We start from the raw sequence: 19776 nt of genomic DNA, 5'->3' as shown, positions 1-19776 counted from the left end.
CCCGGGATTGGAATGACTCCTTACCCTCTCCCTTAAAACCCACATCCTTTCGTCTTTCCCTCTCCTTCCTGAAGAAGCAACCATCGGTTGCGAAAGCTAGCAATTCTGTGTGTGTGTCTGTGTGTTTTGTTCATGTGCCTGTCTGCCGGCGCTTTCCCATAACAGAAAGAAACTTCCACATGGGAAAAATATATTAAAAACAAAGATTCCAAGACTTACCAAGCGGGAAAGCGCCGGCAGACAGGCACATGAACAAAACACACAAACACACACACAGAATTACGAGCTTTCGCAACTGGCAGTTGCTTCGTCAGGAAAGAGGGAAGGAGAGGGAAAAATGAAAGGATGTGGGTTTTAAGGGAGAGGGTAAGGAGTCATTCCAATCCCGGGAGCGGAAAGACTTCCCTTAGGGGAAAAAAAGGACAGGTGTACACTCGCACACACACACACACATATCCATCCGCACATACACAGACACAAGCAGACATATTTAAAGGCAAAAAAAACATCTTCAGGAAAAATGTGACTGTGAATTAGTTTTGTATTGTAAGTTGAGAATCATCTTTGAGCACAGAAAGTGACTACTTGCAAATTGTAGGATAGAATGCTTCTACATATCACCTCTGTAATTGTACAAATTGCTGTGCATTACTTTCTGAGAAATTGCGAAAATGATTTCTTTACACTTTTAAAGTAGAATACTTGTAGAAAATAAAGCAAAATTTGCCCTGTTTAGCTGTAATACATAAAAGCATTTATACCATGGTTTAGTTAAACACACAGTTCCACATTATAGCTGCCATTTGTCATTCAATAAGTAATTTTAAATAGTAATAGGCAATGCAGCATGGTTTACACTTTATCTTGGCTGTTTTAGTACTCTTTTTTTTGCACTTGTAATGATTTATCTTGCTTGTTTTAATATTGTTTTTGCACTTGGATTGATTCTTTTTGCACCTTCTTTCATAGCTAATGTTCATACATATTATATGACATTAAGCATTGTTCAGATGGCAGCTACGTCATGTACTGCTGTTTCCAAAATACTGCTCAAAATAAATTGGGAAACAGTGTCTCTTGTATCTAGTAGCAGTTTGAAAAATCTGACTCAACAAACATAGTCATCAATTCTTGAGTTGTTAGTGACACAAAATTGATTAGAGAATTCATTCTTGTGGTTATTACATTAATTATGCAGATAACTGTTTAACAAAATTACTGTCTGCTATGCAACTGAACTGATAGTCACATCACAGGTTCTATATGGTACAGTTAGTTAATTAATTAGTTTGTGCAGTCCTGCATTCACTGTCCTGAAATACAACAACCACTAGTTACTTGAATAAATAGGCACTGCATTTTACATGCATGTGAAATGTGTTAGTGCCTTCATAAATCTGTAAATCTAGTAAGTTCATTAGATCATTATATATCAAAGTAATCAGCAACCAGTTGCATAAAAGAAGTTTAATCTCTTAACCCCTTGTCTGGACTATAATACAACATGGTGGTAATTTGGCGATATGTGTCAGCAGTGTACGGATAGTCTCTGCAAATTCTACCATCACATTACAGATTGATAATTATCATATCAATATTACAGCAGCCCAGAGGCATCATTTATATGAAACAGTTCTGCACAAGCATGGCATAGGATCTCAGCACAAGGCTCAGTTTCGTGAACCTGTTGTAGTTTCTGGTTCACTCTGTCTTAAGTATACCACATATTGGAAAGTTCTTCTGCATAGGCACTGTTTGCTTTTATTGCCAAAAAATTGACAGCAGATATCTTGTAATCATACTGAGTAGATGACACTTGTAGTTCTCTCAGTATTTACAGACTGAATCACAGTTTTGCTTAAGGATGACATATTCTAGACAGCATTTTGTGTTCCTTGTTCCACGTTCTGCTAACAACTGCTTCTCCTTTTGTGTAAGCAGAAGCTGGGTTTGAACTTGCACTACATATATTAGCTGTTTTCATTTTTATTGGATTTTTGAGGCCACATTATCTGTCATTATGTAACTTTGTTAATCGTAGCTCACTAATGCTCCCTGTGGATAATCACATTCTGCAATCATTGCTATCTTGTCTCTTCTTTTGTGTATGACATTTTTGGTGATAGTGGCTATGATCATGATTTCAAGAAAAATATTTTGTAAGTCTATAATTACCAGAAAGCTGTGTTGCCCAATAATAATGTTTACAGTATGAACACTGGGTGTGCTCCAGAATAATCTTTTTATTTCCAGTACACTTGAGGCAAAAAATTGTGACAGTTATTGAATTATGATGTTTAGTTTGCCATCAATGCATGTGAATATTATTAATAACCTCAATCTAGATCTTAAACCTAGTTACAGAAGTGTGAATAAGATTCATTGACATATACATTGGGTATTCTGGCGCCTGGCAGGTGCATCATTGAGAAGCAAGCTGTAGTCAGTTCCCAGCTCACTCAAGGAACACATCAGCTGGTATTCTTTCTGCTAGTTGTATAAGTTAATCCTGTTGCAACCCCAAGCCAGATAGAAAATTAATAATGAAATCTTAAGAAAAGGCTTAAGGTCAGAAGAATAAGTGGGTGAGGGAAGATATATATGTTAGCAATTAATTTATTCTTTAGAAGTTAACATACAAGCATCCTACCTCGTCACCAGCAACAATATTGCAACATGATGCAAGTGAAACGATGAGATTCACAAAAAAATACAGAAGCAGTCACCTCTTTGAGTTTTCTTGCATTGAATTTGAGTAAGCAGAACTCCTCCACCTGACTTCTGAAGATTATTGAATGCAAATAATACACATCAGTTGAATGGCTGCAGTTGATCACGTATGGCAGTTACCGATTTTTGCTATGTTTTGGGCTCTTAAGCACTCACCTGACACACAATACAAAGGTTTCAGGGCTGTCTCCACCTCCTGTTAAAACCAAGTCAACAATAAGTCACAAATGTTACAAACATCAAGATGTTTGTCCACATGTGACTTACTATGTTCAAACAGTGTTAATAAGGTGCAAAATCCAGTATGTTACTGGAAGATAAAACTAATATGTCAATTAAGAAAACAACAGTTGGTAAATACACTTACAGCTCCATGCTGCAATCACCTTGTCAGATGGCTCCTTGCATCAGAAAGTGGGTAGCATGTGACCAATAACCGGTGACCACTGTCAGGCAAGGAGACTTTCAGGAATAAACTTTCCACACCTTGACACAGCCATGAGTTGTTTTGCATAACTGTTACTGTGTTGCATTAGGAAATGGAGCGAATTGTCTTTGTTGTTCCACAAGACTGATAACCTCAGCAGAATTCAAAATGTGGTTTAAAAATAGAGGAAGGAGAGGACTCAAATTCAGGACTTTGTGTCTACATTGTGTGACAGTCACCCCTAGACAATAAGTTGATACAGCACTGTAACAGCTTGAGAAGAAGACATCACTTCCTCCACATATTTCTGCAACCTGTTGGCCAATCGTTCATAGGGCTAGATGTTTCTGACAGGTGGCTGGTTTCACTGGCTGCCTTAAGTGTACAATTTCAACTTGATGTATCCAATGACCAGGTTTTATGTCTAAGACTGTACACTGACTTGCTACATGTGCTTATTTCAAACAATGGAAAATGCAGTATGGAGTGCAACAATATTATGAGAAGGAAAGTTGCCACTTACCACACATCAGAGATGCTGAGTCACAGATAGGCACAACAAAAAGACTGTACAACTAAATAAAGCTTTCGGCCTGTAAGGCCTTCATCAAAAGTAAATGACAGACGCACGCACGCACGCACACACACACACACACACACACACACACACACACACACACACACACACACACACAAGTGCATCTCTCTCACACACGACTGCAGTCTCAGGCAACTTAAACCACACTGTCAGCAGCAGCACCAGTGAATGATGGGACTGATGACTGGGTGGGGGTAAGGAGGAGACTGGGGAGAGAGTGGGAGGGACGTATGGTACGACTCGTGGACAATGTAGTGCTTCTGCAGGTAGGACAGAGGATTGGGAGGGAAGGGGGGGTGGAAAAGGAGGTATATAAAAAGACTGGGTGTGATGGTGGGAATGATGGCTGTGTAGTGCTGGAATGGGAACAGGGAAGGGGGTGCTGGATGGGCAAGGACAGGGACTAACAAAGTTTGAGGCCAGGAGGGTTCTGGGAATGTAGGATGTCTTGCAGGGAAAGTTCCCACGGTTCAGAAAAGCTGGTGTTGGTGGGAAGGATCCATATGGCACAGGCAGTGAAGTAGTCACTGAAATGAAGGATGTCATGTTTGGTAGCATGCTCAGCAGCAGGATGGTCCACTTGTTTCTTGGCCATAGTTTGTTGGTGGTCATTCATGCAGACAGACAGTTTGTTGGTTGTCATGGCCACATGCAGCACAGTGGTTGCAGCTTAGCTTGAAGATCACCTGACCGGTCTCACAGGTTGCTCTACCTTTGATGGGATAGGTGATGTTTGTGACTGTACTGGAGTAGGTGGTGGTGGAAAGATGTATGGGACAGGTATTGCACCTATGTCTATTACAGGGTACAAGACATGAAGTAAGGGGTTGGGAGCAGGGGTTGTGCAGGGATAGATGAGTATATTGAGCTGGTTTGGTGGACAGCAGAATACCACTGTGGGAGTGATGGGAAGGATAGTGGGCAGGATATTTCTCATTTCAGGGCAAGACGAGACGTAATCAAAACCCTGGCAGAGAATGCAATTCGGTTGCTCCAGGCCTGGGTGATACTGAGTTACAAAGAGAATGGTCCTCTGTGGCCAGACGGTGGGACTGTAAGAGGTGGTGGGAGACTGGAAAGATATGGCTCGGGACATTTGTTTTTGTAAAAGGTTGGGAGGATAATTATGGTCTGTGAATGTTTGTCACTGCAGATGTGATGACTACGGGTGGCTAGGCAGTATGGAAGGGGCTTCTTCATATGGAATGGGTGGCAGCTGTCAAAATGGAGGTATTTCTAGTGGTTAGTAGGTTTGATATGGACAGAAGTACTGATGTAACCATCTTTGAGGTTGAGGTCAACATCTTGGAAGGTGGCGTGTTGGGTTGAGTAGGACCAGGTGAAGCAAATGGGGGAGACGTTTTTGAAGTTCTGTAGGAATGTGGATAGGGTGTCCTCACCCTCACTCCACATTGGTCATCAGTGAATCTGAACCATGTGAGGGGTTTAGGATTCAGGGTGTTTAGGAAGGATTCGTCTAGGTGGTGCATGAAGAGGTTGGCATAGAATGGTACCATCTGGGTGCCCATAGCCATAACTCAGATATGTTTTTAGGTAATACCTTCATTATACATGCTTATTTGATATTTATTGGACTGCACATCAATATTTATGTTTGATTTTATCATACTATTTGCAACACAGGTGAAAAAGTTGTTGACTGTGTTGGGTACTCCAGTGGGATTCATTACTTTCGTTTATTTTCTTGTGATATCTTTTTCTCACATTCCACATGGTCTTTACCTTATTTGTTGAATTATATGTATTTATCATTATACTACTCTTATTGATTTTCTCGCTATTTTGAAATATTTTTTATAATACAGTGTCTCCAGTGAAGGAGCCCCTGATTTCAATAATCATAAAGTAGTGTGTATAAGCAGAGTGGTGCAGCTCAGAGCAATCAATTCCAACATTGAAATGTGACAGGAAGTTGGTGTACCAAAGGAAGAGGTTGAGACCATGTACTCCATTTAAGAATGTGTTTTTCGGATACTGGAATACCACAGGCTAGAAATCAGTCCTACGTCAACACAGCACAGTTTTCAAACACGGTTTAATGTACCAAAAGGTTCTGATGCAAAAACCACTCATAAACCCTTCAGCAAGTTCCAACTGACAGGCAGCATGGCTGATGGTCTAGTGGGGAATAAGAGCTGAGTAGTTCAGAAACCTGCTGCGGAAGATGCAAGTGTCACATTATATGGGCAGATCAACTGTTGAAAATATTTACTTGTGAGTGGCAGTAAGTGTAGCAGGCCAGTGCTCCTGTTGAGTTAAACCGTTGTAGACCTAGCCTTGTGCTCATCCTGAAAGTTGTACAGTGCTCAGTCACTAGACGCCGATACTAGCTGCATGCTGAATATACTGCATCTCTCTACGTAGGTTCAGATGAGCTGCTTCCCATAGTTCAATTCACACAGCAAGTTCGTTCCACTCATGGGGCTCTGTTCCCTAGTTGTTATCTAGTCACTGTTGGTCTGTAAAGTAACTGCACTGGCCATGTCATTCAGTGCCATTGTCAAACTTTTTACAGATATTAGAAAAGGAAATTCATATTAGAAAATTGCAGCAGAGACTGGTCTGAAGTGGTCCAGCATGCAGAAAATACGAAGACAGAGCCTACCCCTTTCAATTCAAAATTCAAAGCCACCAGAGCTTGCCTGTACAAGACATGTGACAGACGGCTAGATTTGCAATCCAAATTGTCACAATGATTGATAATGAAGAATTTGATGTATGCTATGTCTGGTTCAAAGATGGAATTCACTTCCACCTGAATAGAATGAACAAAACTCGCAATTCTGGAGTTCCAAAAGCCACATTTGTGTGAAGTGAAACCACTGTTTCCTTCTAAAGTTACTGTTTGGGCTGTGGCATACTGCAGTTGCATTATTCACCCTTTTCTCATGTGAGAAATGATCACTACTGTATTTTGCATTGCAATTTTTGCAATTTTGGGACAATTTGTTGCCACACAAAGCTTTCCAGGATCGACCAGGCACTGAGTGGTTCCTGTGAGGTGCAGCCAGACAACATTGCATGGAACCGGCGTTTCACTTTCTTGATGAGTACTATGGGAATAGCATCATTGCAGTGAATTATTGCAAATTTACTAGGGTGGGTATGGGTTGGCTTCCATATATGCCCAATATGACTTCTTGTGACCATTTTTTGTGAGGCACATTGAGAGACACTGTCTACCAGAACCATCCCACCAAGCTGGATGAGCTCAAAACAGTATCTGTTTGGAATCTGAATCCAGTTCCATTGAGTTGCCCTTCATAGTTACAGTTTTTCTGTGTGAATGCAGTTTGAAAGTAATTAATTAATATGTTAATACAGGTGTTAAATTTTTCATTTAGGTCATAATTTTATAGAACTATTATCATTTTTCTTTGTTTAGTAAGATTTTGAAGTAGTTGATGTTATCTCAATTACAGCATCTTCGTGCGATTTGTACAGACATGTTGTTACCAGTACTGCCATCTATTTTCAAGCTTAATATCTGAGCTAGAGGGTCACTAAAGCCTACATTGAAAATTTTTTGTGAAATGCTGTATACACTTCTCTTGACTAGAAGCTGGTCTAAAGCTTTTTTAGAAGTGTGTGTTACTAATATAGCACCATGAAAGGAGATGTATATTGCATATGCTAATGAAGTTTTCTTACTTTTTTGGTATCAAAGTGATCTATGCTCAAAGTAATTGAGTTGAAACTTTTGATATAATATATCTTTTATATTATTGTCAAAGTTGCTTTGTAGTACCACTTATTCTAAAAGTCACCATTAGTTGTATCAGAAATGATCATTAAAGAATCTTGCTCCCCTCCCCCCTCCTCCTTGGGTTGATAAATTTCTGTGGATGTCCATATATGAGTGGTTCAAAGTTTTTGAGATATTTCAAGCATAGTTAACTGTCAGATACCACTGCCAAGTGCAGGAAATTCCTTGATCTATGGAAGCTTTCACTTCAAGGCTCTTGAGAGAGCAGGTGTTTGGACAGACCCATAAGGCCACATAATTAGTACATAAGTTTTGCTACCAGTTAACTTCATCACAACAGCTACTGAAAATAGGAAGTTCTTCCCTCTAGGCATCAATCCTCATGTGTTTGTAGAAGCTCAAACATATCACACATACAATGGAGGTGTATTTCAAATAGGTTCATTTATACTGGATCCATACACACATAATGAATTAAATTTACAAAACTGTACTGAGATTCTGAAAAATGAAACATATAAATTACAAATTCCATGACATAGTACAGTGCAGGCTTGGGCAGTTCCAGTAAAGGAAACTGAAAAATGCAGAGAACAAAATTGATTCTTCACTGAACACTGAACACTGCGAAATATTTCTTCTGTACACAGAAAAAGAAAAGAAAAAAAAAGAAAAGAAAGAAAATTAATCCAAATCACACATTATTAAAAACAAGAAATACAGCTTTAAGATTAGTTGCACACAGTAAAAATATCAGATAAATTTCATGTGTTTCATATTTCAATACAAAATATGAGAGTTGGTCATAAAAACAAATAAAAATATATTGGAAAATATCTCAGCTTTACTAACAAACTTCCTACAGTGGCAAAGAGTGGTTAACAATAGAACCACCTCCATCCACTCAAACCCATGTGAATTGTGCAGCTGAGAACTGTGTCTTCATTACATCCTTTAGTCATCTTAGTCCCTTTACTGCTTCTTCATCTGTCCTCCTCCTGTTCTTCTACTCCTGATCTTATGTCAATCCCTTTATGTTTTTGTTTCACTCCTCCCTCCTGGTGGCTTCAGATTTTTGTAATTCTCCTTGTCCTTGCTTTGACACTTTATTTTTCCCCTTCCATTCCATTTATTTTGTCCTTAGGCCTCTTTTCTACCTTTCCTACTCTTTCTAATTAACTACTTACTACCTAGTCAACTCTGGTGTATATAGTAGTACTTGCCTTCGCTGTATTTCCTCCTCTCAACCCCACTCTCTTTTTCTCCTCACTGTTCACCTATTGTCATCTTGATCTATGGAAGCTTTCACTTCAAGGCTCTTGAGAGAGCAGTTATTTGGACAAATCCATATAGCCACATAATTAGTACATAAGTTTTGATACCAGTTAACTTAATTATCTAATATCTTTCTCTTCTCATTCATCATTTATGCAGATTTCTGTCAACTGCTTAACTCCTAATTCTTGCTGACAGTCTAGACCATCACACATATCTTTTCACAGCATTAACAGAATGAAAGAGAGGGGGTGAGGGTGAGATAATGTTTCTTTCTCTTAGTAAGAGTAAGAGTGAGAGAGAGAGAGAGAGAGAGAGAGAGAGAGAGAGAGAGAGAGAGAGAGAGAGTTGGAAAGGCTGATAAATTTTAACTGTACTCACCAACCACTCAGCTCCTTATTTTTAAGATTAATTGTGATCAATAAACTGCTTCCTCAACTGACAATGGAAAGGAGGGCAGTGAACATGGACGTTCCAGCATTTATACATAACTCTGAAACTTCTGCTAAGTTATGTTGAAGTAGTGCAGGCAGTAACATTGGACACAAACATATGCGTGTGTTTTGAGGATTAATAAACTCACCTTGTAAACATCATAAAACCCAATAATTCTGTCAAATGTACTGTAAAGATCATTCAGAAAATCGACAACCTGAAACAGTAAAGAGTAGGTTCATTCAATAGTGTATTGCTTGACAAAATTATTACATTGCACATGTTGTAAGTGTTATTGTAACTTGTTCCTGGTGTATTTTGTTTAAAAGTGCAATCATACACAATATTGCTTAAGCCTCACTCTCACCTCTATGAACTGATATTATATGAATTTCATGTGATTTTAATTTTATAATGTTCTACAGGTATAATGAAATATCATACGTATTTTGTCACGCAATTATATATATTAAAGAAGCCCCACTATTCAGCCTACCAAATGTAAATTCTAATCTAACAAGTAAGTGAAGTGGTATGGAAAGTCCTTGATGGGATATAAATAATGGGGGGAGGGGGGGGGGGGGGGGCGAGGGGGCGTAAAGGTAACAACTCACTAAAATACATGCTGTAACATTCATGAGTTTTAGTTACCCGTGAGATTGGACATTGTGACTTGATGTTAGTCAAGATTAGATTAGATTAGATTTACTTTCATTCCAATTGATCCGTAATGAGGAGGTCCTCCAGGATGTGGAACATGTCAGAAAAACAACAATACATGACAAATATTTACAACTAAAACAAATAAGCTAATGTACCATTCCACAGATCCCAAGTGGAATGATCATCACTTTTAATGAACACTATATGAAAGTCATTTTACAAATACTAATGCACTGAAATTAAAATAAAAAAAGTTTTATTTGTAAGGTAATAAACATGTAATACAACTACTATAACACTTATTTACAATGAACACATTACTGCACTGAAATGGTGCAGAAGTTAGATTGTACTTACACACACACACACACACACACACACACACACACACACACACATTTACAATGAACACATTACTGCACTGAAAAAATTGTGCAGAAGTTATATATATATATATATATATATATATATATATATATATATATATATATATATATATATATATATATATATATATAATAGAAAGAAACTTCCACATGGGAAAAATATATTAAAAACAAAGATTCCAAGACTTACCAAGCGGGAAAGCGCCGGCAGACAGGCACATGAACAAAACACACAAACACACACACAGAATTACGAGCTTTCGCAACTGGCAGTTGCTTCGTCAGGAAAGAGGGAAGGAGAGGGAAAAATGAAAGGATGTGGGTTTTAAGGGAGAGGGTAAGGAGTCATTCCAATCCCGGGAGCGGAAAGACTTCCCTTAGGGGAAAAAAAGGACAGGTGTACACTCGCACACACACACACACACACACATATCCATCCGCACATACACAGACACAAGCAGACATATTTAAAGGCAAAGAGTAAGGGCAGAGATGTCAGTCGAGGCGGAAGTACAGAGGCAAAGAAGTTGTTGAAAGACAGGTGAGGTATGAGCGGCGGCAACTTGAAATTAGCGGACCTTTTTTTCCCCTAAGGGAAGTCTTTCCGCTCCCGGGATTGGAATGACTCCTTACCCTCTCCCTTAAAACCCACATCCTTTCATTTTTCCCTCTCCTTCCCTCTTTCCTGACGAAGCAACTGCCAGTTGCGAAAGCTCGTAATTCTGTGTGTGTGTTTGTGTGTTTTGTTCATGTGCCTGTCTGCCGGCGCTTTCCCGCTTGGTAAGTCTTGGAATCTTTGTTTTTAATATATATATATCAGTTGGTTTTACTGAGAAATTCATCAATGTAGTAGTGCAGGTAGTAACATTGGGCACAAACATATGCATGTGTTTTGAGTATTAATAAATCCTTTAGGCATCTCTTAAACTGAATTTCATTGGTTGTTAAGCTTTTTATGGCTGCTGGCATGTTATTGAAAATGTGTGTTCCTGAACAGTGCACACCTTTTTGTACAAGACTAAGTGACTTTAAATCCTTGTGAAGATTGTTCTTATTTCTAGTATTGATTCCATGAATTGAGCTGTTGGTTTGTAAAAGTGATATATTTTTAATTTCGTTAAGGAATAAATATATTGGGAAGCAGTAGTTAGTATCCCTAATTCCCTAAACAGGCGTCTGCAGGATGTTCTTGAATTTACACCACATATAACTCTTACTGAACGTTTTTGAGCCCGGAATACTTTAGCTTGGCTTGATGAATTACCCAAAAAAATAATCCCATATTGACATTATGGAATGAAAGTAAGCATAGTATGCCAGCTTTCTCATTTTTATATCCCCTATGTCTGACAAAATTCGCATTGAAAACAGAGATCCGTTAAGACGCTTCAGCAGTTCTGTGGTGTGCTCCTCCCAGTTAAATTTATTATCTGGCTGTAATCCCAAGAATTTAACACTGTCCACTTCTTCTATCTTCTTGTCATCGTATGTTAGACACATACTCGTGGGACACCCTTTACAAGTTCTGAACTGCATGTAGTGTGTTTTTTCGAAGTTTAGTGACAAAGAATTGGCTAAGAACCAGTGATTAATGTCCACAAATATTTTATTAGCTGATCTTTCTAAGACTATGCTTGATTTGCATTGGCAAACAAAACGAACTTGGCATCTGGTAATGTTACACAATAAAAAGTAAGGGTCCCAAAATGGAACCTTGTGGGACCCCACATGTAATTAGTTCCAGTTGTATGATGCCTAATAGCTTGATAGATGTCTCTTTCCTAATAACACCCTTTGTTTCCTGCCAGAGATATAAGACTTGAACCATTTTGCAGCATTTCCTGTTACACTATAATATTCTAATTTACTTAAAAGGATATTATGATTTACATAGTCAAATGCCTTTGACAGATCACAAAATATACCAGTTGCCAGCAATTTTTTGTCTAATGAATTAAGCACATTTTCACTGTAAGTGTAGATAGGCTTCTCAGTATCAGAACCTTTTAGAAATCCAAACTGTGACTTTGACAGTATGTTATTTGAGATAAGATGGTTATAAAGCCGGCTGTACATTACTTATTCGAAAATTTTGGAGAATGCTGGCAACAGTGAAATTGGATGGAAATTTGATACTATTTCTTTATCTCCCTTCTTAACAGTGGCTTAACTTCAGCATATTTCAGCCATTCAGGAAATATTCCACTGATAATGACTGGTTACACAGATAGCTTAATATGTTACTTAGCTCAGAATCACATTCTTTAATTAACTTTGTTGATATTTCATCACACCCACTAGATGTTTTTGATTTTAAAGATTTTATGATGGACATTATTTCTGTTGGGGTAGTGAGGGTCAAATTCATATTATGGAAGTTGCTTGAAATTTCTGGTCTGAGGTATTCCATAGCAGCATCTACCAAATGCTTTTAAGGTGACAAGGCTCCATTATCAATACCTCATGAGATTGAGCAAGGTCCTGCACAGTGATGTGGAGCTGAATATTCCTTCTGTGATATTGTTGTAGAAAGACTTGACAGGAATGTAGCCACTGAACACGATTTCTGGCAGCCGTAGTCATGAGAGTGTATCGTTGCAAGAAGACTGGGCTTCAGACGATCATGTGGCATGCACTAATGATAGGGAAGTCCATCTTGTTCAAACTGTGACCCTGGTACATTGTACTGCATCTGCAGCAGCAGTTTGAGCAGCAATTGGCACCCAGTGATATAATGAACCATTACGAATTGGTTGCTTCAAGGAAAGCTCCAATCTAAATGCCATGTAACATGCATTTCACTGAGCCCAAACCAGTGCCATTTACAACTTCAGTTGTGTCAAGCAAGGGCTCACTGGAGGGCAGGAAGGAGGGGTGCTGCATTTTCTTACGAAAGCTGGTTCAGCCTCAGTGTCAGCGATAGCCGTCTGTTGGTAGGGAGGAGTCCAGCTGGGGGCCTGCAGCCATCCTCTCTGTGTGCTAGACAAACTGGATGTATGCCTGGAGTTATTGTCTAGGGTGCAATTTTGTATGGCAGCAGGAGCGCTCTCATGGTTATCCCATACACCCTGATTGCAAAATTGTACTTTACTCTGGTGACTTGACCAACTGTGCTGTATGGCCACACTGTCCTGGCAGACTACACTCTGCTGTGAGACCTTAACTCTTCCTGGTGAATCAAATGTTCAAATAACTTACGGGTTTGCTGCCCGGTGATGTCGAACACCGCCGATATTTTGACAGGAGCACGCCCTGTCATTCTCAAAGCACAAATGAAAGGAAGAAAAAATGTGCAAACAAATTTAATACCTTGGTTCACTGAGGAGAAACAAGGAAGACACCACACACAGAACAAGTGTCAACACAACCAAAGATAACCAACATCAGAAATATCAATAGTTACTATTAACCAACAGGTGAGGTAGCACTAATTCTGTCCCTCTGTTTTTTGATGAGAGACAGAGCCAGATTCCAAGCAGTATTTAAACCAAATCCACTATCTCTGTTTATAAGGTTGCTTGATAGTCTGATTTCAACAGCTTCCTTAATAACGCTATCCCAATAGCCGGACGTGCATGCTAGAATCTTCGTGTTGTTGTATTCCATAGGATGACCGGTGTCAAGCCAATGTTCTGCAATACCGGATTTGCTCGGCTGTTGTAAGCGTGTGTGACGCTTATGTTCAATACACCGGTTTTCCACAGTCCTGATTGTCTGACCAATATATGACATGCCACAACTGCAAGGAATACGGTAGACCCCAGCCTTACGCAAACCAAGATCATCTTTTATGGATGCCAACAGGGCCTTAATCTTAAAAGCTGGTTGAAAAACACATTTCACATCATATTTCTGCAACAACAGCCAATCCTGTTGGAAATGCTTCCTGCGTAGAGCAAAAAGGCCGTAGACTTAGGTGCCACTTCCTTGTTATCGTTACTCACCCGTTGCACAGAAGGCTGATGGCGTAATGCGCATTTGATCTGCCTCTCACTATAACCATTCTGACGAAAGGTGACTTCGAGATGTGCTAGCTCAGCTGCCAAACTTTCAGGGTCTGAGATAGCGTGGTCCCTGCGAACCAAGGTGCGAAGTAATCCTTCACGCTGAGCTGGATGGTGACAACTATCAGCTCGCAGATACAAGTCAGTGTGGGTGGGCTTCCTATAAATAGAATGGCCTCACGTACCATCTTTCTTCCTTTTGACCAATACATCAAGGAAGGGAAGGCATCCATCTTTTCCACCTCCATAGTGAACTGAATATCCGGGTGGATTGAATTTAGATGTTGCAAAAACCGGTTTAAATTCTCACTAACATGAGGTCAAACAACAAAAGTATCGCCTGCATATCTGAAAAAACATGCAGGTTTCAAGGTCGCTGACTCCAGTGCATGTTCCTCAAAGTCATCCATAAACAAATTGGCCACAATAGGTGACAACGGACTTCCCATTGCAACTCCATCAGTCTGTCCATAGTACTGACCATTGAATAAAAAGTAATTGATAGTCAGCACATGTCGAAACAAATTAGTTAACTCGACACCAAACTTAACCTCAATTAGCTGCAACGAATCAGAGAAAGGAACGCGAGTGAAAAGAGAAACCACATCAAAACTGACTAAAATATCAGAGTCATTCAAAAGCAATCCCTGCAATCGACGTAAGAAATCTGCAGTGTTCCTAATGTGGTGTTCACACCTACCTACTAGTGGGCTCAACAGACTAGCAAGATGTTTAGCTACACGGTATGTCGGAGCACCAGTATTAGAAACAATAAGCCGCAATGAGACAGCCTCTTTATGGACCTTAGGGAGGCAATATGATCTAGGTGGTACAGCACAGTAAGAATTAAGACTCTTGAAAGTCTCCTGTGACTTTTCTTCAGGAGTTTATTTGTCTTTCTCTCAACACTCTTAGTAGGGTCAACACCGATTTTGCGATATGCCAATTCAGAAAGTAGACACTGCATCTTTTGAATGTAATCATGCTTATTCAACAAAACGGTGGTGTTACCCTCGTCTGCAGGTAAAATAACAATATCAGGATCCATTCTAAGTGAACGTAAAGCAGCCACATCATCTGCTGTAATGTTATACTTGGGTGGACGGGCCCCAGTCAACACATGACAAGCTTCCCTCCTAACCTCTTCCACAGCCTTGGAAGGTAATTTATAAACAGCCTGTTTGATAAAACTAATAAAATCAAAGACTGGCAAGTTCTTAGGCGTCGGTGCGAAGTTCAAACCTTTCCCCAGCACAGACAAAGCTGTGTTGTCAAACGTTTTCTCCATGAGATTGATCACAGAACGTAGAGAATTAGAATTAGACACTGAGCCAAGGAAACGTTCAAACTTCGCCGAATTACGAGCTGTTACAGATTGAAATTCGCGGTCAGACTGTGACCAAGAGGCACCGTCCACCCAATCCCAAGAAAATTCAGAAACATTAGACGCCATCATTAAATGAAGCTGAAATAATTCCATAGAAACAAAATCTAAATGACGACGAGTATAGTGGATTCTTTCACGAACAAGAGCTAAACCAGCTCGTTGCTTGATGTGATTGGCAGCAGGAGAATTAATATGATGCACAACCTTACCAAACATTGGAACCACACTATGATTTCGACACTTCGATAAAAATGATAATGCACATTCCAACCTTACTTTACTGCTGCAAAGTTTATTCAACCTCCGCAGGCAACAATACATTTCCTCCCCGTAGAGGTAAACAATGTGAGATCTTAACTTGTCCCGGTGAATCAAATAACTTACGGGTTTGGTGCCGGGTGACGTCGTCGAACACCGCCGATATTTTGACAGCACACCCTGCCATTCTCAAGGCACAAATACAAGGAAAAAAAAATGTGCAAGCAAATTTAATACCTCAGTTCACAGAGGAGAAACAAGGAGGACACCACACACAGAACAAGTGTCAACACAACCAAAGATAACCAACATCAGAAATATCGATAGTTACTGTTAACCAACAGGTGAGGTAGCACTAGTTCTGTCCCTCTGTTTTTTGATGAGAGACAGAGCCATGAGGTGGAAAAGAATGGATGCCTTCCATGAGGTGGAAAAGAATGGATGCCTTCCCTTCCTTGATGTGTTGGTCAAAAAGGAAGACTGATGGTATGTTGGGACATTCTGTTTATAGGAAGCCCACTCACACTGACTTGTATCTACGAGCTGATAGTTGTCACCATTCAGCTCAGCGTGAAGGAGTACTTTGCACCTTGGCTCACAGGGCCCACGTTATCTCAGACCCTGAAAGTTTGGCAGCTGAGCTAGCACATCTCGAAGTCACCTTTCATCAGAATGGTTATAGTGAGAGGCAGATCAAATGTGTGTTGTGCCATCAGCCTTCTGTGCAACGGATGAGTGACAATAACAACGAAGTGGAAACTAAGTCTACGGCGTTTTTGCCTTACACATTAAGCATTTCCAACAGGATTGGCCGTATTTTGCGGAAATATGATGTGAAATGTGTTTTTCAGACACTTTCTAAGATTAAGGCTCTGTTTGCGTCCGTAAAAGAAGAACTTGATTTGCGTATGACTGTGGTCTATCGTATTCCTTTCAGTTGTGGCATGTCGTATATTGGTCAGACAGTCAGGACTGTGGAAGACCGGTGTATTGAACTTAAGCTTGCTTCACACACGCTTACAACAGCCGAGCAAATCCGATATTGCAGAACATTCCCTTGACACTGGTCATCCTATGGAATACAACAACACGGAGATTCTGGCATGCACGTCCGGCTATTGGGATAGTGTTATTACGGAAGCTGTTGAAATCAGACTATCAAGCAACCTTATTAACAGAGATGGTGGATTTTGTTTAAATGCTGCTTGGAATCTGGCTCTGTCTCTCATCAAAAAACAGAGGGACAGAACTAGTGAACCTCGCCTGTTGGTTAACAGTAACTATTGATATTTCTGATGTTGGTTATCTTTGGTTGTGTTGACACTTGTTCTGTGTGTGGTGTCTTCTTTGTTTCTCCTCTGTGAACCGAGGTATAAAGTTTGCTTGCACATTTTTTCTTCCTTGCATTTGTGCCTTGAGAATGGCAGTGTGTGTGCTTCTGTTGAAATATCGGCGGTGTTCGATGACGTCACCCGGTAGCAAACCCATAAGTTATTTGAATACACTCTGCTGGCTTTGTGGCTCAATGAATGTGTAGGGAGTGTCAGATCATGGGATGAGGGGTGGCTGATGGCTGGGCGGAAGAAGCAGCATCAATCCCATCAACCAGCCACCCTTTCCAAATCCTCTCTACTGTTCCTAACCTCCTTTCTACCCCATCTTTCCACCATGTCTTGATTGCCCGTAAAGCAAATAACAACATCAATGAAAATACCGGTTTTGAATGCCTGCGTTGTGTGATTTCTGTACACAGCTTAAAGCAATATTCTGTTTAATGAAGACTTTGGGAAAGGCTGAGGAAGGAAATTAGCAATCTGAGCTGCTTCTTGTCCTTTAATGACCTAGACATTCACAGGAAGGCTAACACTAACCTTCTTTTTTCCACGTGTTGATTTTATTCACAACTGGTACCCAACTGCGTGTAAAATAATTAGACACACCATTTCATTTAGTGTGTGATCATTAACATCTCTCTCTGCCCGCAGTAGTTCACATAAGGTAAGATTTAATGCTGATTTGAATTAGTAGCTTCCATGGTTCATTTAGCATCTAGGCAGTGTTTAGTATGATTGAGATTGGCCTTTTTATTATATTTGTGTAATCAAGATTAGTAGCATCATCAAATTCAAAAGATGCTGTGTTAGAAATACCACGTAGCCTTTTCCCGCATTATGCAGAGCCCACAGTTGCTGTTCAAAGAACTTTTCACAACTAAATTGATGGTGTGTGCTAAACAAGGCACATGTTACATATCTATGTTGCCACTGTTGTACGGCTGCCGTCATGTTACTGGTGTTGTCAGTTGTGATGCTTACAACTTTGTTTTCAGTGTTGCTTGTTAGAGACACTTTCTTTTTATTTTGTGTTTCTCAAGGCAAGTGACATTGACAGTGACATGGAGTGTTTTCCAATAGGTTAAAATTTGCCCAGATGCCATTGCTCTACATAGTGTTGAATTGTTTCCTTGGCCTGCTCAATTACCAGATCTGTCTCCAGTTGAGCTCATATGGAACTTCATCAGACGTCATCCATAACCAGCATTAACCATCCTTGTGCTGACTGACCAAGTGTGACAGGCATGGAACTCCAGCCCACAAACTAAAAGTAAGGACCTGTACAACACAATATATGCATGTTTGTGATACGTATTCGGCACAGTTGTTGCCAAATATCGGATGGCACATTCGCAGGTTGCAGGTGCATGTGATGAAAATGAACACTTTTACCTGGTGTGAGGTGGGACCATGGGCAGTTGCCTGCAGGTGAGGATGGCACTTGCTGAAGAAGCCACTGGTGGATCGAGGAAGGTTCAGGTCAATAGTGTGGCTGAGAGAGAGTTCATGGTGCGGGATGAGAATGGAGCCCAAGGGTCTGCTAGTAGGGATGGACTATGATCGCACTCAAGAAACGCGTGACGCGAAGGCAATTTCTTGAGAATGTCTTGGGTACGCTCGAGAAGTTGACAGTGCTGCGCTCTCTGAGAAATTCCGCATACCTTAAGTACACGAAGCACTGAGCCGCAGCGGTTGTACTCGTCATACGTACGTGCACAGAAAACTTTGAAGTTCTATAATTGACATCAACTATACTACCATTATTAATGTGTGCTGATGTATTAGTGTATGTCTCATAAGACAAAAATCATAGAATTGTTGTTTAAAACAAAGGACCAGAATTCACATGAAACAGAAGCTTTATTCTTACAAAATAAATTACCTTGTACATTCTGCATGCATGCATGCTTAAAAGTAAAAGAGAAGTGCTATAGCCTTTTATATATAGAAACTGCATACATGCGTTTACTTACTGAAGAAAGAAAGGAAACAAAAGTTGTTCAGCAGAAGGCATTTTTACATCCCATTGCTACACTGCTGTCGATTTTTGTTTAGAAATATGATTTTAATGATCAATTGGCCTTTTAGTCTGCTTCTTTGTTTGTATATAAGTAGTCCTGTTTTCGAAAATATTATTTCACTGGGAACAGAAGTTGCAGGTATTGCAAGATACTTTTTGCCACGACAGCTAGACCTGGGTAACTGTTTTCTTTTATTTTTCCAGTAGTGTAAAGGATTATCCGTGCGTTGTAGGTATGGTTATTCCAAATATCGTTGTACCTCCAGGTCTATGCTATCACAACCATTTTTCATTAGATTTTTATTGGAAACCCCTTCATCAAAAGAAGCCCATAAGGAACTACTGGCGTTTTGTGTGAAATGGTACTCGTGGCTAGTGTCGTTAGCACCCGAATGAGTATATCGTACGGTCTCTACCACGTTTGTGCACTCTGCAATTAGGCTTACAACGACATGTTTTGAATGAATAGAATTCGTAAATGGTAACATTTTGAATCTTGGGTTGAGAACTGTGGCAACAGCATGTACTTTGT

At 39.9% G+C, this 19776-nt stretch overlaps 1 protein-coding gene across 1 annotated transcript in view; it reads right to left on the bottom strand.

Annotated features, from left to right (window-relative positions):
* LOC126267231 (atrial natriuretic peptide receptor 1-like) overlaps window positions 1-19776 on the bottom strand; it is a 427041-nt gene that overhangs the window by 100829 nt on the left and 306436 nt on the right. The window contains exon 10 of the mRNA XM_049972213.1: window positions 9341-9409. Within this exon, the coding sequence (XP_049828170.1) occupies window positions 9341-9409 (69 nt within the window). The remainder of the gene's footprint in view (window positions 1-9340; window positions 9410-19776) is intronic.

The sequence above is a fragment of the Schistocerca gregaria genome, chromosome 4 (assembly GCF_023897955.1).
Source record: "Schistocerca gregaria isolate iqSchGreg1 chromosome 4, iqSchGreg1.2, whole genome shotgun sequence".
Lineage (NCBI taxonomy): Eukaryota > Metazoa > Arthropoda > Insecta > Orthoptera > Acrididae > Schistocerca > Schistocerca gregaria.
Note: the sequence above shows the minus strand (reverse complement) of the source record. Positions and strands in the feature narration are given on the sequence as shown.